We start from the raw sequence: 23,956 nt of genomic DNA on the forward strand, positions 1-23,956 counted from the left end.
GACTCCCCACCGGCTCTTAGAACCTGCAGAATCCTTTTGGAGGAGACGTGAAACATCTTGAAGAGCCTAAAAAAAATCCAGCTGCCTTCAAATGAAGCACTTTGACTCCACCTGAAAGACTGAGACTCTGCACTGTACTGTGTCACAGAGATATCAGCCACTGCAACACAAGCTGGTGCAGAGAGTCGGTGCGAGCTTTATTTAACCAGGTGCATTTACACCTGTGACCCGGGTATGGGTCACAGGTGTCATAATGCTCACCACTTCTGATGTTTCCATGGTAACGGGTTTTTGAAAGGCATCTTTTACAAAATCGACGTAGTTTCCAGATTTTCTTGTTTGTGTTTTTTTTTACTACATTAACATTTAAGATGGTTTAATGCAACCTGTATTAACTGAAGTAATTAATTAGTAAGTAATTGATTCAAATAATTTATGCTAATTTGATGACATGGAATTAAATCCAAGATGTTTAGCTCAGGTACGCTGCTCTCAGACTCCGTTACCACTTTGCATGTTTTGCATTCAAAACTAAAAAGCAGTTTTTGAAAAAGTTGTCTTTAAATAAATAAATCAAAGGTGTAGTTTGAGTTTCCCCTTTTCATGAAACCCTCCATGTGCACAGGCTCAGTTACAGCCTGGAGCTGTAAAACTGTCACAGATGAACTCTGTGTTTAAAGTGTTTACAGGTTTTAGAGCATGTGCAGCTCCATCTCGTCCAGTACAGACTCACTGGGTCGGTCGGTTGCTGCTAACAGACTTACATTAGCTCGTGTTAACTAACTAATGACAGAAGCAATAACTCAGCAGAGAACCAGGAAGCTAAAACTAAAAAGGACTCGATGCTGTTTGATTTTTCCTCGTTGGGTCAGACGAGCGGTGCATTCAGCTGGTAGAGCAGGTGTGATTTAACCTGCGGTTATCTCGGGGTGAAGTCAGGATGACAGCTTATTACACACAAACATAACTAAGTTTCTTACATGATGACATCATGATGGATATCAGGATTCCTGACCGTACTTCAGCGAGGAACTTGGTTACATTTGTGGTGTGATGCATAGGTAGTAACCGTGTCATAAACATGATTGGTCTGTTTCCTGTGTACATACATTGACCATATAAAGACAAGCGAAAAAACTGCATAGATTAAAATAATCTGACCGTAAATACAAGAAAAGGTCTGAATCTGTAAAGATCGACCTCTGGGTCTCCTGTTGGTGACCTGCTCCACTCTCAGCAGTCTCAGAGGTGAAGCTTGAAGCTGGCTTGTTTGGCGAAAAGCTGCCCTCTGCTGCTCAGGGGAGGAAACACATCCTCCAGCTTCAAAGAGAAGATAAACGAGGCCCTCAGAGCTGGAACAGGGCTGAAACTGTGCACCTGTGCTGATGAGCCTACAACACCAAAACTGGGCTTGGTTTCCCTCTTTGTGCTGACCCAGTGGGTAACAGTCACACAGCTTCCTGTCTCCTTTTCCTAAACACTTTTCCTTGACCTCGGTGGGAAAAGGCCAAGAGGCGAAGGAGAGAATTAAAAAGGACTTAGGAAAAGAGAAGCTCACTGCTCTCACACCTTATGGTGTGAAACTACACTGACTACAAAAGACCCACCAGAGAAAAATACCACTTCCTTGGATCCTTTCTCTCCATAAATGACACTCCAGTGTCTCCTCTGCTAAAGGAGGTAATAAAGGAAGCATTGAAGCTCCTTTTCTCATTATTTTTATAGCTGAAGACCTCCAGGGTCACGCATTCTTTTCATTTCTGGGGAGGAGCTTGTGAGGTTATGGCACACCTGTGGAGCAGAGTCAGTGCAGACCTGTAAACCCAGCCTAACAGCCCTGAACGCTGCTGTTGTGTTTGAGATCCATTAAAGTCATCATCAGAGAGAAAACCTGAGGTCGAGGTGGACACACACCAGCAGGATCATTCAGTACCCAAGGACCAAATATACAGACCTGAGATTTAAATAATGAGGTTTAAAAACATTATTAATTATTACAAAGATGTTTACAGTCACTGAATTATCTCAGAAAAATTAAAAAACAGGAGTTTAAGTATTTAGAGGAAAAAGTTGGTATATTTTAAGGAAAATTTGAGAATTAAATGGAAACATTTAAAGAAAACATTTAATAATTTAATTTTAAAAAATCTACATATTCAAAGCAGAAACTCTAATTTGTGGTACATTATTGTCATTATTAAAACTAATAAAAATAATATTGTTAATCTGTCAATTTGAAAAATGATGTAAATGTGTTGGATATATAATAAAATAAAACATCAATACCAATAGAGAAAACATCAAAAAAGAAAAAATCATGCAAAAAAAATGTTATATAAATAAATTATTAATCAATAATAATAATAATTTGTGGGAAAAATTGGTAAGGAATGTCAATAATGGGCCCTCAAACCTTCACATGAATCCTAATTTATTTGTAAAAGTCTGAACTCATCCCACTCTCTGGAGATGAAGCATCGCTCTCTGTGCCGCAAATACGCAGCTGCAGCCTGTTAGCTTCTATTAGCTTAGCTGTTTAAAGTGCTACTACAATTTAGCCTAAAAAACAAATGACTTTGGCAGGAAGTGATGTCACCGTTGTCAGTCTGACACATGGCGAGCTGCAGGTTGGAGTGTATTTGAGTGTCTAACACCACAACAGGACAGCTTTTTACACCCAGCTGTGGAGAATCGGACATGACGGTGATGACAGTGGTGGTGATGATGACGGTGGTGGTGATAATGACAGTGGTGGTGATGATGACAGTGGTGGTGATGATGACGGTGGTGGTGATGATGACTGTGGTGGTGATGATGAGGGTGCACTTCCTGAGTGGACGGACTGATAGCGTCTCGGTCCTCGTGTCTCAGAGGGAGTACAGCTTCAGCTGCTCCTCCATCTCGCCCTCCGTCAGCGCCCCTAGAGCCCCCTGGTTCTCCTTCAGCAGTTGGAAGATGGCCGCCAGCTGCTCCTGTTGCACTCTGGGAGGTCAAAATAAACACACACACACACACACACACACACAGAAGGTGATGCCACAAACAAGCCATAGCTTAAACCAAGAGTGTACTCACACACAGGTAATGGTTCACCTCTCCAGGGAGGTGTGTCTATTTGCGGTACTTTAAAATGTCAGGTATTGAGATATTGAACTTTTACTGAAGGAAATATAAATAAATCTGATTATTGTCAGCTAGTACAGAGTGCAGAGAGGTGAACATGTGTTTGTCTCGGGTAAGAAGACTCGGGTCCCACAAAGGGACCTGAGTCCTGCCTTTGTGGGACTCGGGTCCCACAAAGGCAGGACGAACAGGCTGAGGAACAGTTTTTACCATCACACTCTTGAACACTACACAATAATACACAAAAATAGCTCCACTGACTCACTGCTCACTTCTTCTTCTTCTACAGTCTCACTGGTCACAGCGCACAGACCACTGTTTACTGTGAATATCTGCCATATTTATTTATTTCCCTCAACCCTGTGCTATAATTACAATCTGGCTTCAGAGCACACCCCAGCTCTGAGACTGCACTCATTAAAATAACCAATGATCTTCTTGTTGCCGCTGACTCTGGCCATATCAGCGTCCTCATCCTCCTCAAGCTCTCTGCAGCTTTTGGCACCATTTCTCATACCATCCTTCTTACCCGTCTGTCCAGCCATCTTGGTCTCACTGCGCTCTCCTGGTTTCAGTCCTACCTCTCCAACCGGACACAGTTTGTCACAGTGGGAGGCTCTCGCTCCACCTCTGCTCCAGTTCACCACGGTGTGCCTCAAGGTTCAGTGCTTGGACCCCTTCTCTTCACCAGCTACATGCTCCCCCTTGGTCAGATCATCCGTCACCAAGGTCTCTGTTTTCATTCTTATGCTGATGACACTCGACTCTATCTTAGTACCAAACCCTCCTCTCAGCTCCCCCCTCAGTCTGCATGAAATCAAAGCCTGAATGTCATTTAATCTATTTAAGCTAAACAGTAATGAAACAGAGCTCTTGGTTGTGCCCCCAAAGCCCTACTTCAGAAATTCGGAGACCTACTCATCGATATAGATGGTTCCCCCATCTCACCTTCAGCATATGTTCATGACTTGGGTGTCGTCTTAGACTCCACACTTTCATTCAAGAATCATATCAAATCGGTCACTAAAACAGCCATTTTCCACCTTACGAACATCTCTAGACTTTACTTACTGATTCTATAGCAGAGACCCTTACCCATGCCTTTGTCACCACCCGGCTGGACTACTGCACAGGGGTCTTGTTTGGGATCTCTGGCAAAGCCCTGGACAGGTTCCAGTACGTCCAGAATTCAGCTGCCAGGCTTCTAACCCGCATTAAAGTCTGGTAACACATCACCCCCACCCTTATTAAGCTACATTGGCTCTCAGCAGAGTCTCGCATTGTGTATAAGATCCTTCTCCTCACTTCCAAATCCCTCAGTGTATTTGTCCGACCTCTTGCACTCATACAAACAGCCTCGGACACTTTGGTCCTCAGCCTTAGGTCTGCTCTCTGTCCCTCGCACCGACCGCCATACCTTTGGGGACAGAGCCTTCAGTGTGGCAGCCCCTCCTCTCTGGAACTCTCTCCTGCTCAGCTTCATAATATGCCATCATCACTGGACACTTTTAAGAAACTGGTAAATAATCATCTGTTCAAAAAGGCCTTCAATTCCTAGAGTTTTTTTTCTTCATTGTTCGGTGTCCTTGGGTTTTGTGAAAGGTGCTATATAAATCTAAGTTATTATTATTATTGTATTACTACATTCAATAAAATATCTGGTCATTCTCTCCCTTACAATAACAGATACTTGTGCAATATTGGTATATTTTGTATATTTATTCACCTGTAAGTGCTTGAGTTGTTTGATATACATATACATACAGGTTTTACAGTATTTTTCTAATTCTCTTGTTTAAGTTTTATAAGTAAAGGCACTGACCTGTGGCAGCTCTGATACTCTGTGTCTGAGGGCAATAAAAGCTTTCTATTCTCTTCTATTTTATTAGCATACAGCTGGTATAAAAATTCAGACTCCTCTCTGCTGCACTGATGTAACCTGTAACACTGACCATGAACAGCACAGCTGCTCTGCACCATCACAGCTTCACTGTAACCTCTCCACAGTACTGCAAACTAACCTGCACTAAACTGCAGTATTTTAATAACAGTTAGTGCACCTCAGTCTGTTTTGCAGGATGTTCCACAATATGAAAAATCATAACTTCACATGATACACAGATCTGAGATCTGATTAAAAATGAGGACATGTAAGCTTTAAATGTGCAGGTTATCAGAGGTCTTTAAATCTGACCTCTCTGCTTCCTCTGCTCTTTCTCCATCTCTCTCATTCATGCAGCAGCCGGACCTTCAGCTCGCAGACACACTGTGTGACAAACTGCACACAGTTTGTGTGTTTGCTGATGCTGCATTTGAAACGACCTGCTGCCTAAAAAGTGTTCCTCCCTTTATGCCTGGTCCTCAGCAGAGCTGGTTAGATTCAGTGAAACTGTCCACTTTAACCTGAGTGCAGTGCTGTAAATGATGCTTTCACCGTTTTCATCTCTCTGTATGCGATCAGCCCCAGTGATGGAGACACCAGTAGGATCGTCTGTTATGTGTTATTGTTTCCATTTAGACTCAGATCAGTTTGATGTGATGGGAATAAAAACTCCCCTCAGATGTGTTAACACAACGAGCCTGATCTGTAACTGTGAGGAGGAGAAGGGACGGATATCTGTGTAAACCTTATGGTCACAGTGAACAGTCACGCTGATTTTACTGGAGCTGAACTGTGTTTGCACCCAGAGACGACAGAGACGGCCGTCCACAGACCCTGAGATGCTGTGGACGGCTCTCTGAGATGCTCCCCTCTGAAAGTTAATCAAAAACATGTTTCATTCTTTTCAAATCTGTAGTGTTTTTATTCCAGAGTCCTGGCAGTGGCTGTAATGTGACTGAACCAAACCAATCTGAGGCTCAGAGTTTTTATAATTCTTGTTCTTTTATTCTTTCCTTCGTTCAGTCCCTCCTTTGGTTCAGGTCCACAGGCTGAATATAAAAACAAACTAACAGGACCACAGTCATTAAAATGAGTTATTCAATAAGAGACCATGAGCTCATCAGGAAAGAGCTTCCTGAGCTCAGAGATCAGCTGAGCAGCGTGCTCATTTCCTCAGAAGTCTGACTCCTCACAGCCAGAGGAGTCGCCCCCTGCTGCTCATTAGAACAAACGCAGGTTCACTGTTTGTGCCTGAAGGCCTCACCCAACGGTTTTATTTTGCTGTGTTGCTCCTAAATGGCCACTGGATGGCGCTGTTGCCTCCGAGCCTGAATTCTGCAGTAAAACTGGAGCAAAAACAGAAGAACAAAAACACTGTAGATGGAACAAACGCATATTTTAATAATCCAGAATTTATAAAACAAAGATCAGAAAGAATCAACATGTTTCACACATTTATTTCGTGACTAACATGAACACTGAAGCCTGCAGGAAGGTTTTACTTCAGCTCATCAACTACTTTTGTTAGTTAACCTGCAGTGAGACTCAGGTTAGCTTCACTAAGCTTCACTCACATCATCTTATTTAGTTTGCTTCAGAAAAGTTGGACACAGAAAGCAGACGGTTAAAAAAAGGCACTTTGGTGTGAAGACGTTTGCGATTCACAAGCAGCTCAAACCTCAAATCTCTGATAACAACAACACAACAGGAACACAAGAGAAAGGAGGCGGGACTTCCTGCAGAGCTGAAGGCTCCGATCTTCGTCTCTTCAGAGCTCCTCATCCTCACAGATCAGCTGGAAGAATAGAGAGAAAATGAAAGTTGAAGTTATAGGAAAACATTTTTTGTTTCAACAAAACAAAGAAACTCAGCAAGAGATTTAAAAAAGGACGAAGTTCTAAAAATGACTCAAAGAGTCCAAAAATGTGAAACTGGTGAAGTTTAAACGTCCCGCAGTCAGAGCAGGTCTACGGTCTGAACCTGCTCTGGAGACACCTGAGACGAGAACATCAGCATTCACTCTACTTCAACATTCAGCATGTTAGCCAACTAGCTCTGTGATCGAGTGCATTCCCCGAGCAGCTGGTGAGCGGGTCCCCGCTGCTGTGAATTCAGTCACAAATAACGGTACTGAACCAACACCTTTATTTTAAAGTGCTTTCGTTGCCTGTAGTTTGCGTGGGCAACACTGCCTTCCGTGCAAACACTCGCTATCTGCACAGCTAAGCAGTCATGAAACTGAACATCACAATCCGGAAACAGCACCCCCTCGCCTTCAGAGTAAAAGCTGCATCTTTTGAAATGCGTTGGCTTCAGCAGTAAGACACAACCTTTACTTTGAAGGCCAACGTTCTCTGTTCCAGTGTGTCGCACTGTTCCAAGCCTCTCTACCGCTCAGTGGTTAGCAAGCGTTTGCAGACAAGTCTGCATCTCCAGTGCAAACTATGGGAGACGGCAGTGTTCAGCACGCAAACTCCAGGAAACACCAACTAGTCAAAATTTTTTCCTTGTTTCCGGGAGGTCGCTGACCGCTCTGTGAGCTGTGTGACTGAAGCCCAAGTTAATATCATCTTTGGATCCTAGTGGAAAATTCACCTTCACAGAGTCCACGGGCAACCAGAGAGTCGGGGAAGGCCTCCGTTATGTTACAGCTAGTTTAGACACTGGCAATAACATGCTTAATAACACCTCTGCTGACAGGTAAAGCAGTGGGAAACCAGGGCAGCACTCACCGTTGGCGGAGCGTTAGCAGGCAGCATGCGGGGTTAGCAGGTGAGCACAGCTGGACAGAAGCCGACAGATGTGACGAGACCAGAATGAAGACAGAAATAAATGAGGAGAGGCGAGCGCTCGGCCTTCAGTGGCTGTGGCGCACAGCAGCACTTCACCTGCACAGGTGAGACGGCAGCAGCTGCTTCTGCATCATTTACATCAACAACGGGAACATCTCATTTTCAGCACACCTGCCCTTCAGTTCAGAAACATTCATTCGTTTATTCCCCCGGATGAAAATACAGGAAATTAAACTGAACAAAATCTGAATTTTGAAGCACGATCAGTTCCATGTTTCAGGTGCACACCTGTTCCACAGGTGAAACAGACTTCAGGGTCATGTTTAAGATGCAGAGGTGGAGCGGCTCCACCGTGCAGCACATTCACCCAACAGACCAAAAATCCCTGAAACCGAAGGGGATCCAGGAGGGCTCCATGTGGAGCTGCCTGCTGCGGGGCCCCCTACAGGACAGCTGAAAGTAGCTTCAGACTCTCAGGTGGAAAAACCAGCATAACTAATAAAACTTTTATTATAATTATTAATATAACACCATGAAAATTTTATATCACCTGGATATGAACATAACATATGATATGCCACTAAAATGTCATAAATAAAAATGTAAACTATTATAAATATATTTTCCAAATACACTGTGTACTGGTCACTATTTTCATGAACATAAATAAGGAAGGTCATTTATATTTATAATAATAATAATAAGAACTATAAATTTAAAACTCAGCGGCAGCCTCGTGGCCCAGATTTACCTTCGACTGTGTGAAAGTTGATGTATAAATAGAACTGAACTGATCAGCATTATTACTCTGATCCTGTTTAAGGTGTACGAGCTGTGTTTGACCAGAGGAGGGCGCTCATGGACAGGTTTTTAAAACAGGAGAGGCGATAAATCCCAAACCAGCTGCAGTGAAACAGTCACAAAGAAAAGGAGAAAGTAGCTGCCATTAAATAATCTGGTCTCCTTCTCGTTGCTCTCTCCATAATATCACCACAAACCGTTAATTATGAGACTTGTCTTCCTGTTTTTTGGTTAATGTGTTGAAACTTTCAGCTTCAATGAGTGTACGAGCCAGTTTGAGCCTGCAGACCGGCCAGAAGCCTCTCAGTGAGGCTGCAGCTCCTCTGCAGAGCTGCAGGAGGCTGATATCCCGTCTGGCACGCAGCTGCTAGAATCACAGCAGCACTGATATCAAAGTCCACGCCCTGCAAATGAAACTGCTCCGTACGAGCTTCAGCAGCTTCAGCCGCTGTGACGGCCTCAGGGGTCAAATCATGAAGTCGGAGTTCTTCAGGAGTTAAATTAAAGTCTGTCGGGCAGATGAGGCCTCAGTAAATTCCTGTTACATCACTGGGACGGGGATATTTCCAGGAATTTTTAAATGCCGTGGGACAAAGAAGCAGTCATGACGGGTTTGTAGGAAATGTGAAACTTCTCCCAGAAATAAAAACCAAACCAAATCAAACTGCTGAGGATTCAATCAGTTCTAATGATTTTAGATGTGAGCAGACCTGCTGCCTCCAGAAACACGGAGGTAACAGTCTGTGTGCTGAGGGGCCGAACAACAGCATCTCACCATCTTTGAAGTAAAGATGAGCCTCACCGGGGGGGGGGGGGGGGGGGGGGGGGGGGGGGGGGTCTGTTTAATAGCTATAAGTAGCACAAAAGCTTTCAGAGCAGATTTTTATATTTGTTAACATGACGTATTTATATTTACCGCCGAGGACAAGGAGACTGCAGACTGCAGGATAAACCACCATCATACACACACGATCATACACACACGATCATACACACACGATCATACTCACATGATCATACACACACGATCATACTCACATGATCATACACACACGATCATACACACACGATCATACACACATGATCATACACACATGATCATACACACACGATCATACACACACGATCATACACACATGATCATACACACACGATCATACACACACGATCATACACACACGATCATACACACATGATCATACACACACGTCTGCAGTTATGGGACTGATTCCGTTTGTTTGTTAGCATGAAAATGTTCCCAGAAGCAGAGCTCAGCTCGGCTCCACTCCGGATCCAGGAATTTGTTTTTACCATTAACATCGTTACCACTTTGTAGCCATGATATTTATATTCTTATGAAAACATCACAGATGAATCCAGATCCAGATGTGCTTCTGGATCCAGGGGTTTGTGGAGCGGAGGGATTTATTGGCTCTGTAGATAAAAAAAGAATAAAACTGCTTTTTTAAAGCATTTTATAGTAGATTAGTTTTAAATGATGAAACTAAAGGGTGCAATAAAATCTTTCATAAAAACACTGATCGTAAGCTTTCATGCTCAGACCTGCTGTGTGTAATTATAGTAAATAAAAGTCATGCCTGTGTGGTCATGTGACCCTTTTCCCTGTTAAATGGAAAATGAGTGAAGTCGCCCTTTAAGCAGTGGAGAGTGCCTCCTTTGTGTGTCCTGTATGGACGTCTCACCCCCTCAGAGCACATGTGACCCACATCAGCCGCCTTTTGTCCCCGCTGGCTCGGACACAGCTGGTAAACTGGTGCATGCTGGGAGGTTAAAGGGGCGGGGCTGAGCTTCCTGTTAGCAGGAGGTGAACAACAATCATAAGAGGATCAGCAGCAGCCATCTGCAGACCGCGGCTGTCGCAGCCGTAAACACAGACCATGTGACCCAGTTACGATCACCGATGGATGAGAGTGAAACAGGAAGCTGGGTCACAGCTGTGGTGGACCAGTGTGGGCTCACTGCTTTGTTACGTCAAATGATTCATAATGCACCTTAAAACAACACCTACAGGTAATAAACTCAGAAACTAATCCTTCAGAGCAGGAAGATTCAGAGCGCACAGAGAGCTCCTCCAGGGATCCTCACAGTTTCCACTGTGACATCATCACTTCTGGAAAATCAACATCGAAATAAGAAGAAAAGTTTTCATAAGAGGAAACACAGACGTAACCGATCACACGTTCCTTTCTATAATAATCTCTCCCAGAGGACATCACTCTCCCAGGAAGGCGATGATAGGATGCTGCCATGGTAACAGGCACCCTCAGCGTGTTTCTTAAAATTAGACATTTTAAATTTAAATGAATATTTGGTTCTTTGTTTTCTTTTTTGCTGCATCTGCAACAAAAAAAAAAAAAAAAAAATCACATGAAAACTGTTTTTGTGGTTTATTTTGTTTTGAATGAAATAATCAGATGACTGCATTAAATTATTACTCTTTGCTTTAATTATCTTCCTTCAGTGCCTTAATGACAGAAACCTGCAGAGCAGCCACGAATCGTTGCACAGCTCCCTGCTCTGAGATCTAACTGCCTGCATTCGTCCCACCGACACGAGTTTACCGCCTCGGCTTCGCACCGTGAACGCCAGCATCGGTCCGTCCGTGCTGCGGGGTGAGGGTTGATTAAGGAAGGGCGGGGCTGAGGGTTCGGGTGTGGCTGGGTGTAATGGAGGTCATATTCACCTTACCATCTCCTTCCTATCACTGTCTGCTGAGGCTGATTACAGAGAGGTAAAATCAGATGTGAGCTCTATCCTGGAAAGATAAAGGTGGAGGCTGTCAGACATGAGGCTCGCTCACACAATCAGAGAAATGTGCACATTCTCCACAAAAAACTTAAAGCTGGGTGCCATGCTCAGAAACTCCAGGAGGGAAGGAAAAAGAAATAAAATAAAACAGATAAATGAAAACAGAATTTTTTTACTATCACTTAAAAAATTGATGATCATGATAAATACTTCAAGGAACAGGAAAGTAAAGATCTGAGTGTACAAAAGTAACAGCATCCTGTGTGCAGAAATAACCAAACATGGTTACAAAGTGACCACAGGCAGCAGCGAGGCCGCCTCCTCTCTGCTCTCATTCCGTCACAACCTCCAGATCCAGAGACGGTACAACTGAGACCAGCACAGGCATCACGTGATGATGTTTCATCCCTCAGTATGCACAACATGGTTCTTGGTACCTTGACAATTAGGCGGCAGCAATATGAGACACTGGTCCCAGTACAGGACTCTGGAGAAGTGGCACATGTCACAGGTTTATCAGCAAAGAGACTGTGAGTCACTTCCTGTTTGGTTTTGCTTTTTCCTTCTCGCTGATTCGGCACCAAGAACAGCTCAGGAGGTTTGGGATAAAACAGGTTCCTTTAACACAGTACCCATGTTTAAACATCAGAAACAGCATCATCTGATGCCCGGGCATGAAACTGAGACCACATATGGAGTAAGGATAAGGTTTCAGCATGCAGAGTTTAAGCTGCAAAAGGATGTATTTTAACCCAAACCATGATTATTCCCTAAATCTAACCGTGTAGCTTTTAGACTCGAAAACCTGAGTAAACAAAATGCAACAAAATGCTCTTTAAGGAAATCAGTCAGCATCCAGTCCAGCTGCTGCTGCACGAAGGCACCAGTGCCAAAGGACCGCAAACGTTCCTCTGCAACATAGCAAGAAAAAGGAGCCACGTTCATGCACATGATCCCTCACATGATGCACGACAGTTGATAACAAGAGGAAAGTGAAGAGATCTTTCCTCGCCATGAATTAGTAACCTCAGAAAGATAATATGTGTCTAAATGATTCCTGTCCCCAAACCTTCTGCAAATCTCTAATGTCTCCCCCAGTGAGGACCTCTGGAGTCCTTCAGTTTGGAGGGACTCATCCTTCCTCAGGTCTCTCCTGACTCAGATAAAAGGTTTCAGCCTCGCCTCGGAGGACGACGTGGCTCGGCTCAGACTGAATGCAAACAGAAACAGAGGTGTTAGCGGTAGCATCCAGCTGTGCAGCTGGAAGGGAACATTCTGGAGTCCAACACAGGCTCAGGGAGCAGAGAAGGAATGAGGGTTTTGGACGAGGTTTCTCTCAACAAACTGAGAACAGAAAGACTCAACAGGAAGAGTCGGACAGCGGTGCCAAGCCTCAGAGCTGAAATAAAACAAGGCTCCAATCAGAGAGCTGCAGACGTGCACTCCCCACACCAACAAAGAAGAAAACACAAACTCTGCCAAACTTTCCTCCTCAGGCTGCTTCTCTACTTTAACTCAGATTTTAAAAAGAAAAAAAGAAAATTTGTCCAGACGCTATGAAACGTGGGATTACATAACAGCACTGCATTCAGCTTCAGCCTCAGGACGTGCTGAGCAGACATGAGTGGAGACAGAAGCTGCTCTCTATGTAAATCCACAGAGTACCCACAGAGGCCTTTTCACTCACTTTAAGGCCTTCAAACATTTTCGCCTTCATTTCACTCAGTAATTAATCACCAACAAGGACAGAACTGATTCCTCTGCATCTATTTTCTGCCTCATGAGCTCAACTGTAACATAAATGCCGGCGTCTGTGGGTTCAGGGCGGCCGTGGAGAAGAGCAAAGTTAGAAAGTACAGAAGTGAAACTGAGTGAGCTGAGCTCTTCCATCCACGCTGTGCATCTCAGCTTTTCCAGGAGCCGATCAGCCCGAGTGGATCTCTGCAGCCTTCTGCAGGCCGCACACATTTATTAAAAATGAAGAAACAGAAAACAGGGCGAACATGGCAGACAGCACGGGGGTCTGTGCTAGCATGCAGTGATGTCATAACCAGCCGGCGGCCTGAGGAAACCAACCTCTGCTCCTCCTCCATATCCTCCTGGGTCATCAGCACCGCCAGCTTGCTCTGTTTGATTCCCGCAGTGAAGCTCACCACATCATCATCATCATCACCTGCAGCCACATCTGGAACAGAGAGAACAGGCATGTGAGCAGCAGCTACGATCACGATGCCGGCCGATCTCGTGCTGAAGCCCATTTTACAGGCTCTGAGATAAAAACGTGGCGCGGCTCAGGCTGAAGGTGCTAGCATACGGGTTAATACGCTGATTAGCTTAAAATATTCAGCGTATTTTTGGCTGCATGTTTTTATTCAGGGGCTTCATTTTCAAGGACAAAAGTCAAGGTCACCAACAATTTTCAAAATTTGATTAAAATTGGTACTCAGGTATAAACTCTGATGATAGTTTTAAAATTAAAATCCAATAATGTAAAGTGAACTGGACCTCATTTTCAGTATAAAATATAAAATCATATTTTACAGGTTTTCTAGTGATTTGTGATAACCTGGGTGGGACGCGCTAATCTTTGTGTGGCAGGAAATTCAGAGCACACAAACACACCTGTTGCTCCACCTGCTGTGTGACAGGTTGGAGGTCACATGGCTGACTGTCACTGTGGACACCGCCTGCCAAGAGCTTTACCGCCTCTTCAAGATTAAGGATCATCCTCCTGCAGCAGATGGCTGCTCCACCTCTACGCACGCCAACTGATACGGTGACCACGCTCAGGCGGTGTGGCAGCCGGGCTCACAGAGTTACACCTGGATCCTGGCATGTTTACTGCACTGTGTGTGTTTCATATATGCAGGTCACAGTGATCAGCAGCTGAATTCACCGCGTGCAGACTCATTAACAGTGAATGCATCGTTCCCTCCTCTCAGCGTGTGTGGTGTTTCGGCACAGCCGCTGTGCTCTCTGTTAATGTTTCCTGGAAGTGACTTATCTGTGACGCGCAGCTGCTGGCAGCAGTTTGTTCCTCCACGATTACAGTGAGTGTAAACAAAGCAAGCATAGACATCCAGAAGTATGTGGACAGCTTCACGTGCTGCACATTTAGTTTGAGTTGATCTGTTTGTTCTGCATGTTCTACCAACAGCTGACAGAGCAGCATATAGACTGTATACATACACTCACACTCCAGCTGACGCATCAGGGACATCTCAGGTTCAGTATCCCGCCCACGGATACTTCAACATGCAGACTACAGCACCTTCTGATTGGTAGATGACCTGCTCTGTGTCCAGAGCCACAGTCACCCTCATAAATGCTGACTAACTGCCTGTTACTACAGCAGGTAACTGGTAGTTACTGAGGTGTTGGCACTGAGGAGGAACCGTCAGACCCACTTTCTTCATGAAGAACTCAGCCCACAGACTGTTAGAGGCACAGTCACTACAGTCAATACACTTTAACACAAGTGTATTAGAGGCTTGTTATTGGTGGGATGTTTACATTAATGTTTGTGCTAATCTGTCCACAAATTTATGGTAATATGTTTAACAGAAGAAGCCCCAGGACAGAGCCTTGAGGAACTCCTAAAAGTCAATTACTGCAATTACACATAGACACACAAATCTCATTGTACATCCTGTATAATGACAATAAAGGCATTCTATTCTATTCTAAAGAAGTCCTTGGACAACAAATAAAACCAGTCCCAGACTCCCTCCTCAGGCTCTTAGCATGATGTGGTGCACTGAGGTCCAATAAAATCCAAACCTCACAGTTAGCATTAGCAAACATCCTGATCAGACACAGATGAGCAGAACATCCATCCAGCTCGCAGACTTACCATCGTCCAAAATGGTCTCTGGTTCAGGTTCTGGCTCCCGCTCAGTCGAAGCCTCTGCAAAACCTTCACTGGGTCCCGGCATCTGCTCAATCAATTCTTCAGGTTCAGACACTGACTTCTGGACCACCTCTGATACCTCTTCAGGCACAAGTGCAGGCTCTGGATCAGTGACAGGTTCTAGGGCAGATCCAGGTGGTTCTGATAAAGGCTCTGCTACAGGCTTGGACTCTGGGACAGGTTCTGAGGCTGCAGCTTGCTCTGGGCCTGATTCAGACTCTGGCGTGGATTCAGAAACTGCTGCTACTTCATCTGGTTCTAGAACCGGTTCTGGAGTTGACACAGCTTCAGAGACCAGTTCTGATATGACTGGTTCTGGAACAAGTTCAGGCTCTTTTAATGGTTCGGGGACTGCTTCTGGTGCTGGTCCCTCTGCTCTAGTCTGTGGTACCTTTACTGGTTCTGCTACAGGTTCTTGTGCTGAGATGGGCTCCGTGACCTCCTTTAGAACTTCTTCTGCTTCTGGCTCAGCTTCTGTTATTTTTACCGGTTCTGGGAAAGCCTGGAAAGAGAAAGGTTGTGACAGCAGTTAACAGAAGCAGCAGCTGCTCCTCATCAGCAGTTTGTTTCATCAGCTTTTCATGGATAAAAGCTCTGCCTGGGCCTCGATGTCCAAACCTGCTGGAATCTGGAAACAATGAAATCATCCTGTGATTCTAACAGAAAACATTTGTTAATGAAATTAGATTTAACTGATCAATAAAGTCCCACATGGCGCTGAATTTGGGTGCCTCAGGGCTGGAACCAGACTGCAGGCCCTTTCACTCTGCCCCCCCGAATGTGTAGGTGTGGACTCCCACTCACTCTAACGACCTCTGCACAGACTGCTATCTGGGGGTCATTGATGTCATTTGCAGCACCTCAGTGAGGACCTGCCGCTGCCTGTTAGTGACACCAGGACAAATAAAACCCTCCCGAGTGTCGGCTAACCTTCCTCAGCAGGCCAGCCCCCCCCATATATCCTGTCTATATGCTATATATACAGATAGATATGCAGCGGCTGCCCGCCCTGCTCGTCTGTATGATAGCACCTGCCTGTGTCTCTGTAAAGTGCTGAGTTCGCACACATCAACATCCAAGCACAGATCTGGTTTCTGCCTCAGCTTCTCTGCTTTAACATCCAAATGTTGCTCCTCTCGGTTTGGGAGGCGCTCTAAAACCCTGGAAGGCTTCAGGGAGAAGATGAACCTGTGATATGGACGTTTGTATCTCAGAATTATCAGACTCCTAATCACAAGAGTAAAGCTCAACGTTAAGAAATAAATAATCCAATAATATAAAAATATAAAAAGCATCGACTCCCTTTTAACTTCAGAGCTGCTTTAATTCTTCGTGGCTCAGATTCAACAAACTGCTGGAAACGTCCCTCGCAGATTTTGGTCCATGTTGCCACGACAGCATCACACAGCTGCTGCAGATGTGTCGGCTGCAGCCATGATGGAAATCTCTCTTCTTCTGCATCCCAGAGGTGTTTTACCGGGCTGAGACCTGACTGCGGAGGCCGTCTGAGTGCAGTGAACTCACTGTGATGGTCCAGAAACCCGTTTGAGATGATCTGAGCTCTGTGACGTGCCGCGTCCATCCCTTTATGATGTGGTCATAAAGGGATGGACGCGGCCAGCAACAACACTCAGGCAGGCTGTGGGGTTTAAATGATGCTCAGCTGGTACAGAGGGGCCCAAAGTGTGCTGAGAAAATCCCCCCCTCACCATCACAGCAGGCTGAGCGCTGATACGAGCAGGACGGATCTGTGCTTCGTGGTGTTTACACCAAACCCGGACCTGAATCTGAATCTGCATGTTTCCAGTCGAGGGTTAGAAGAGTGGCTGCTGCTGTTTCCTCTGGAAGGTTTTCATCCTCAGACAGTGATGATGTGTCACAGTCGTGGTAATTATGAGACCATAACAGACCTCACAAACCAGGAAATTCACCATATTCATATTCATATTCATATTATTATTAAAGTAAATGCGCCTCTTCGGCTCTTTAAAACAGGATCCGTTGTCTCATCAGGAAACAGATTTTCCCAAATCTCACAGTAAACCAATCGTGTGCCCCAAGAAACGGAGCCAGAAGCATTTTTAGAAAACCGACGAACGCCGTCTCTGGTGCATCGGTCGTAACCCGCCCTGACCCAGGCGGTCTGCTGCTGGTGTCTCAGTCAGACGTGCATCAGGCCCGAGAGCATAAATCTCTCCTCTCGGCCCGGCTGCTGCCGCTGGGCTCCAAATCCCACAGCAGCCTTCCATCACACCCTCAAACTGGAATGGCATCCGTTCAGCCGGAAACACGGGCTGCTTCCTCTGCCTCTGAATTCCTGAGCTATGAAACACTAAAACTCTCTCTGCTAAATGCAGCTCATTAAAGCGCTCTGTGAGTCAGCAGGATGATAAACTGCTCCGAGCTGAAGCCCCGGCCCTGTTTGCACTGCAGGCCCAAACCGGGCAAACTGTTTGTCGAGTGAGTCACCATGAGGTCATCGCGAGCAGACGGTGACCATCAACTTCCTAATTTGGGGAACTGATCAACTAAACAGCACGAGAGGGAACAGCTGTTTCTGCAGATCACAGACCTTAAACTGATCAGGTATCCAGGTTACTGGATGCTGAATCGTACCTATGAAGTCAGAACTTTACTAAACTGAGATTAAAGAAGTTAAAAAGCTTTCTGGTTGTTTGACCAATCACGTTTCAGCAGACTGAGTGAAGCCATCAGTGATGAGAACCGATCAACGACACCAAATTAGGATTGTGGGCTCGTTCAGGATTACGCTACAAAATCATTAACAGTCGTCACAATCTGAGAAGCTACAGAGAAACAAAGGCTGAAGCTGGGATTCTGGAACATAAGCTCAGTGAGTCACCCGACCTTCACGACCTCTGAGAGCACTTCCTGTCTCTGTAACATTACACTGAGTGCTGCACTCATAAAAGCCATTTTAGCTCCATCACAGGCGCAGAGGAAGCAGCAGCTCTGCTGGCCTGTGGGCGCTCACTGAGCTACCTGAGCAAACAGCACCGAGCTCTCAGCCATCACCCGTCTCTGCTGACCTTTGAACTTTCACGAGTTTGTTTCTTTTCTTCCACCCACAGTTTCTAAGGCCTCCACCTGCCTCCCCAGCAGACCCCCCCCCCCCCCCCCCCCCCCGGACTGTCAAAGGGTCAGTAAAACACGGGACTTCAGCTCTTTGCTTCCTGTTTGTTACAATAATGACCTGAAGTACTTTCTCATTATTGGATCTGCTGTGACCCTGAGGTTGGATCATCACCTCTGATCTTCTGTTTTATGAGATTATAAAGGCAAAAAGGAAGAATAAAATCATCATCACAATAATAAATGGAGAATTTGGCACCAGTTTAAGTCAGGTGAATGTTACAGGATACTTTTTGTTTGGTCTCATCTGATAGAAGAACAGTTTTTCCTCTGTGATGAGGTAAAAACCTTCCTGGAGGTCTTTGCTCGGCTGCAGTTTCCATTTGCAGAAGTGTTCCCATGAATTTTATCCCAGTGAGATTCACTGAGGGCAGCGTGCCGAGGCATCAGGTTGGGGGGGGGGGGCAGCTGCTGCTGTGGCAGAGCTTCAGCCTCTCTGTGTGAACAGACTCTTTGTCCCCCCCGCTCGCTGCCTTATCTCCACCTCCATTTATGACGGAGACACGTCCACGCCGTCCTCTGCTCTCACACATAACCTGACTTCTCCTCATACAGACCAGCTCTGAGAGGCCCACAGTCACAGACGTTTTCTCCCTGATGATATAATCACACAGGAACTCTCAGAGTTTTCTCTGTTTCGGACTGCTGCTATAAAGAGCTGCTGCAGACTCCTCCTCCTCAGCACCAGCCGCTACAACCAAGAAATGCCAGGATGTTCTCTCAGAGGCCGGGTGGGGACAGGGTGTGGTGGTGGTGAAGGTGCCAAGTTCTCTGTAATCACCACATTGTTTTGTCCAGGATTTGATGCCCTTCCAGCAGCTCTGTGGAGCAGAGGTGGAGCTGAGCAGGCCTCAGAGGGAGGAGAGGCAGGAACAGGGCCGGGCCGGGGGGGCAGAGGTATGTGAGGCTGGGGAGAACAGCTCAGAGCTTCCATGACTCACTGCTGCTCACTTTGATAAGGAGACGAGAGCCCAGCACGATCACCTCACAGTCCGAGGAGATGATGATGAAGACGCGAGTGTGAACTTTTACACTGATGGAGTTCCTACAGACACTCCGACTGCCACCATGTTGGTTCTTCTGAACCAGAACTGACCACATCTGCTTGGTTATGGAGCCACATCTACCTGATCATTACTGTGCAGTCATAAAACCCTGGAGCTCAGACTCGAACCCTGACCGACTCATTTTGGAGCCTCCAGTGGACATTAAAGGCACTGCAGGCTGATGTTCGGCTCCAGCTCTCATATTTTAATGATTAATCTGCAGTTCATTATGACCTGTGTTTAACATGCTGGCTTGATCCTTGTGCTAAAGCTACAGACTCCACCTTCATGCAGCCTGAATGAGGCAAACAGGGAAAGCAGCCCTTCATTCCCAGATTAATGTGATAAAGGTGCTGTTTATTCTCAGCTTTATATAACAGCAGCTTTAGTTTAATGAGGGAGAGCCCAGTAATGTTTCCTCTTCCTCATTCTCTGAAAGGAAAATGCTGCTCGTGGTGAAGCAGCTCTCCATTTATGGAGCTGTGCTTGTATCACGGAGGGAGGAGGGAGGCCGAGCTCTGCTGCTCAGCCCGGACGCTCTGAGATTAGAGCAGGAGGAAGCCTCAGATTAATCTGCTGATGGTTACCTACATGATTTCCCATGATTCTCCCCTTTTTTTTAACATTTACTCTGAATAATTCCCACATCGTAATAAACTGTTGTTGTTACTCTGTTACCAAACTCTGAGTTATCATCTTGCAGTGGTGGGTGTTATGAGTCTGTTCAGTATTAATAAAAAAAAAACTTTGTATTAATTTTATTTTAACTCCCAAAATGCCGAGTCCCTTATTTTTATAAACATCCCTCATAGAGGCTAACTTTAGCTAACGCTAACATGTTTACTTCAGTGTGATAGAGTCGCTCCAAAACAGTCAGACAGTAAGAGTCTGATTAACAGAACAGGTTCTCCTCAGAGCTTCAGGAAACATGAAACTTGACTTTTAATAGAGTTTAACGGTGCAGGTTGAGGGTTTGATTCCCGAGCACACCCCTCTCCTGTGAGACAGCAGAGGACCTTGTGTCTGACCTTCAGCTCAACTGAAATAACTGCAGTCAGCGTCACTGTGACTCTGCTGTGACTCCCACTCCGCAGACAAGACTCGCTGTGTTGCAGCTCTCGCACACACAGACGTCCTTTATGAAAGCTGTGAGACGGCCCACGATGCACCGCGGCAGCCGTACAGTAAGCCGGACAGCTGCAGAGTCAACGCGCTCAGTGTGCTTGGATAACCTTATCAGAGGAGGGCGGGGCACGGCTGAGACCAGTTAGCTCAGTGTCAGGATTTCAGCGGCGGCACCAGCAGGGTGCCCTGACACCAGCACATTTCACAGCTGTCAAACATCACGCACCACGTGGAGGCGCCACACCCACCTCCTATAGGTGGACTAATGTCTGGCACCAAATATAGACAGTTAGTGCCATGTTACAGCAGCGGTGAGCACATGCTCCAGGCTTTTTAAAGATGGACGCTTCCAGTCCCGCTCGGCCTGGTTTGCATGTTTAACAGCAGTCGCATCAGCAGGCATTCAAATGTGTCCCACACCACAGCTCACAGGGACGGTTTCACTCCACGTTCAACATTTCCATACAGACGTGTCAGTGTGCACACGCAAATCCAGCAATCAGAGGGAGCAGGTGACGACCATATTTGGGCATCAGGCCTCCGATCATCAACAGGAGTCAGCCCAAGGTATACGTGCTGTTTACACCTCAGAGCAGGGAGTACTTTTAAAACCTCAGTTTCTCCTGATAACATCGTGGAGTCCACCCTAACCCCCCCCCCCCCCCCCCCTCCCCCTCATAGACCCCCATAATAAAACTTCACAGCAGAAATAAACATGTTTACTCTGAGACAGAAACTGCTTTGGTCTCTGTGGATAATTTACTCCTTCATAACAGCTGGACAGGGGGAGGATGTTTCTATAACTCACCTGTTTAAATAAAGTTTGCATTATTAGGGGCGTGGCCTGTTTGACTGACAGGCGGCTGTAGCTGCTAGCTGTCTGCTAGGCTTCCCCTCAGCTAACTGGAGTCCCTGAACTGGACCTTGGGACCATGTTTGTGCTGTTTGAGCCTTTTGGAGCATTTTCAATGCAATTATCTGACCAATAATATGGCTGCTGTGGCTTCATTTCTACTAACAGACCGTCCAAGGAGGCGGAGCTCCAGTTTGCTGAGGGAGATTCTGGGATTTTGATTGGATCTTACTTAGAAATAATTAGCAGGGTGCATGGCTGCTGCTGAAAAGTGTTGCAGTGTCTGCTTTCCTTCATTTCTGGCTTCAGAACCATGATAGTGACAGCCAGCAAGCTAAAGAGGCGCCGCAGCGGCTCAATGTCCATTTTCTATATACAGTCTGTGATAACGGCCCATGATGCAGTTTTATTGAGTGCAGAAATAAAATGTTAGTCTCTAAAAGACAGACTTAAAAACATAATCTGATTGAAGCAGGAAGTTGTACTGAATGCAACAGGCCAGAAATTTGGATGTAAAGCAGCTCCGATAATCAATCAAACTTAACAGCAGCTTCTCTTCTGTTTTTTATTTACACTTTTATTTTCAAAACAAACTTCATTTTTAGAAATAAACAACAATGAAAAAGTCCAGCTGAGCTCCATCAAAGAGGAACAGCAGGAATAATTACTGCAGAAAAATCGGATGTTTACTGTTACTTTATCCTGCTGTTTGTATGAAGCGACACAGTTCATGGATCTGCTATCTGTGGATGAAGGTGATGAGACCGCAACACTAAATTATTGAAGGTCTTCCTCCTGATTTGAAAGGCTGCCCGCAGTTAGATTATTGTCATGTTTGCTCTTTTTAAACATTTTTCTACTTTATTTTGATCATTTTTGGCACAAACGTTCAAAAAATAAAAGTCGTAGCTTTCCAGTAATTAAATATATAATTATACAAGCCAATCAGCTGATCAATAACAGGATTGATGGACCTTACCTGAAGTTTTGGGACGTTCTGGATCTTCTCCGCCGCTCCGATGTCCTCCACAGCCGGAGCTGGAGGCTCTGGTTGCGGGAAGGCTTCAGGCTCTTCTCCCGGAGCTCCTTGCGGAGGAAGGTCATCTTCGTATCCGAGTTTGGACTTCTTGCTGCCGGCAGAGGAGGAGGAGGAGGGGTCGAGCTTCCTGCTGAGGAGCGACGTAGCGAAATAAATGGCAACGACGGTGAAGAGGATGGCGGGGATGATGACGGCGGGGTCCAGGTCCATGTCGGAGAGTTTGTGGATGCAAAGTTTAGAAGTTGGGGAGTGTGTGTTCAGGAGGAGGCTGAGGACGGCGTGTTAATCAGGCTGCGATCACACACACACTGAGCCACCTCCCGCCTCCCCACACAATCTGACCTCAACAGCTGAGCCGCTGACAGCGCGCGGGGGGGGGGGGGGGGGCTTCAAAATAAAAGACTGCTTAATCAATTAATTTATGTTGTGGGTAAAATAAAAATAAAAGGCTCTGCAATCAGGATATAAAGGCGTGCCTATTTTTCAAAATTAAAGCCCTAAAAATAAAATCCGGAGTTAAGAGTTAGTTTTTAATATAAAACAGGTCAGCGTCTGTTAGGTTATTTTTCATAATAAAAAGCCTGACAGGATACAAAAACTGCGAGGCTTCGAGTTCAAATTAAAACGACATAAAAAAAACTAAACATTAGGGTCAGTTTTCAGAGTAAAAGACTTACAAAGGCGTTTTCAAAATAAAACACCCCGAGTAGAGGCTGCAGTGCATCCTGTCACTGAGACATTCAGCTGAAATCAGAGGCAGCTGCAGCTCTGCTTGTTTGAACGATCAAAGTTTTTTAGATCACAGATTCAAAAATAAAATGATTACAAAGTTATAAAAAAGTCCACTGCAGAATTTTTAATGGCTAAAAAAGGCTTATTTATAGTCACATAAGCTACACCTAATGATCTACTCAGTGCATGTAAGTATGTTAGACATGGTGAAGATGACCTGCCGATTTAAGTGACTTTGCACGGTTGTTGGTGCCAGGCCGGTGTATTTCAGAAACTGCTGACCTGCACGGCCATCTGTTCACTTCACACAGAAAACCCAATGAATCAGAGCCACAAAGAATTACAGCAGCTCTGAATACAGCACCAAATCACAGCAAGTCACCTCAAGGTGCTTTATACTGTACAGACCCTACAATAATACAGAGAAAACCCAACAATCAGATGACCCCCTACGAGCAGCACTTGGTGACAGTGGGAAGGAAAAACTCCCTTTAACAGGAAGAAACCTCCAGCAGAACCAGGCTCAGGGAGGGGGGGGTCATCTGCTGCGACCGGTTGGGGCTGACAAAAGACATACTGTGGGAGAGAGCCACTCTATTCTAGCAAGGTGTGCCTAATGAAGTGGCAGGTGAGGTATGTGGTGTCATTTTAGACAGCAGGTCGTGCAGCCCTCGTTTTTCTCCCACAGCTGCAGACAACAGAAATATGAAACATCAGCTGATTCATTCTCT

At 45.5% G+C, this 23,956-nt stretch overlaps 1 protein-coding gene across 5 annotated transcripts; it reads right to left on the reverse strand.

Annotated features, from left to right (window-relative positions):
• Window positions 1-2,170: 2,170 nt before the first annotated feature.
• LOC115784047 (protein TsetseEP) lies at window positions 2,171-22,864 on the reverse strand. Of its 5 annotated transcripts, XR_004020271.1 has the most exons (6): window positions 22,434-22,862; window positions 15,221-15,779; window positions 13,444-13,552; window positions 11,303-11,374; window positions 7,738-7,893; window positions 6,381-6,800 (listed from the first exon to the last, which is right to left on the reverse strand). XR_004020271.1 is itself a non-coding variant. In XM_030735094.1 (5 exons), exons 1-4 carry the CDS (start codon window positions 22,701-22,703, stop codon window positions 11,341-11,343), a joined length of 972 nt encoding a protein of 323 aa, XP_030590954.1. In that variant the 5' UTR covers window positions 22,704-22,862; the 3' UTR covers window positions 6,381-6,800; window positions 11,308-11,340. The 5 variants fall into 5 exon arrangements, 4 of the variants coding, with proteins under 4 accessions (XP_030590952.1, XP_030590954.1, XP_030590953.1 ...); XM_030735094.1 differs by lacking the exon at window positions 7,738-7,893 and having other exon boundaries at window positions 11,308-11,374; XM_030735093.1 differs by lacking the exon at window positions 7,738-7,893.
• Between the last annotated feature and the right edge of the window lie 1,092 nt (window positions 22,865-23,956).

Source organism: Archocentrus centrarchus, chromosome 8 (assembly GCF_007364275.1).
Source record: "Archocentrus centrarchus isolate MPI-CPG fArcCen1 chromosome 8, fArcCen1, whole genome shotgun sequence".
Lineage (NCBI taxonomy): Eukaryota > Metazoa > Chordata > Actinopteri > Cichliformes > Cichlidae > Archocentrus > Archocentrus centrarchus.

Excerpts from the sequence above, each read along its gene's own strand:
- LOC115784047 (XM_030735092.1), bottom strand. The coding sequence starts at position 22,703 with ATGGACCTGGACCCCGCCGTCATCATCCCCGCCATCCTCTTCACCGTC. Across the intron at positions 13,553-15,220 it reads AGAGACCATTTTGGACGATG|ATGTGGCTGCAGGTGATGAT; the intron begins GTAAGTCTGCGA and ends TCTCTGTTCCAG. Across the intron at positions 2,983-13,443 it reads GATATGGAGGAGGAGCAGAG|AGTGCAACAGGAGCAGCTGG; the intron begins GTTGGTTTCCTC and ends TTGACCTCCCAG.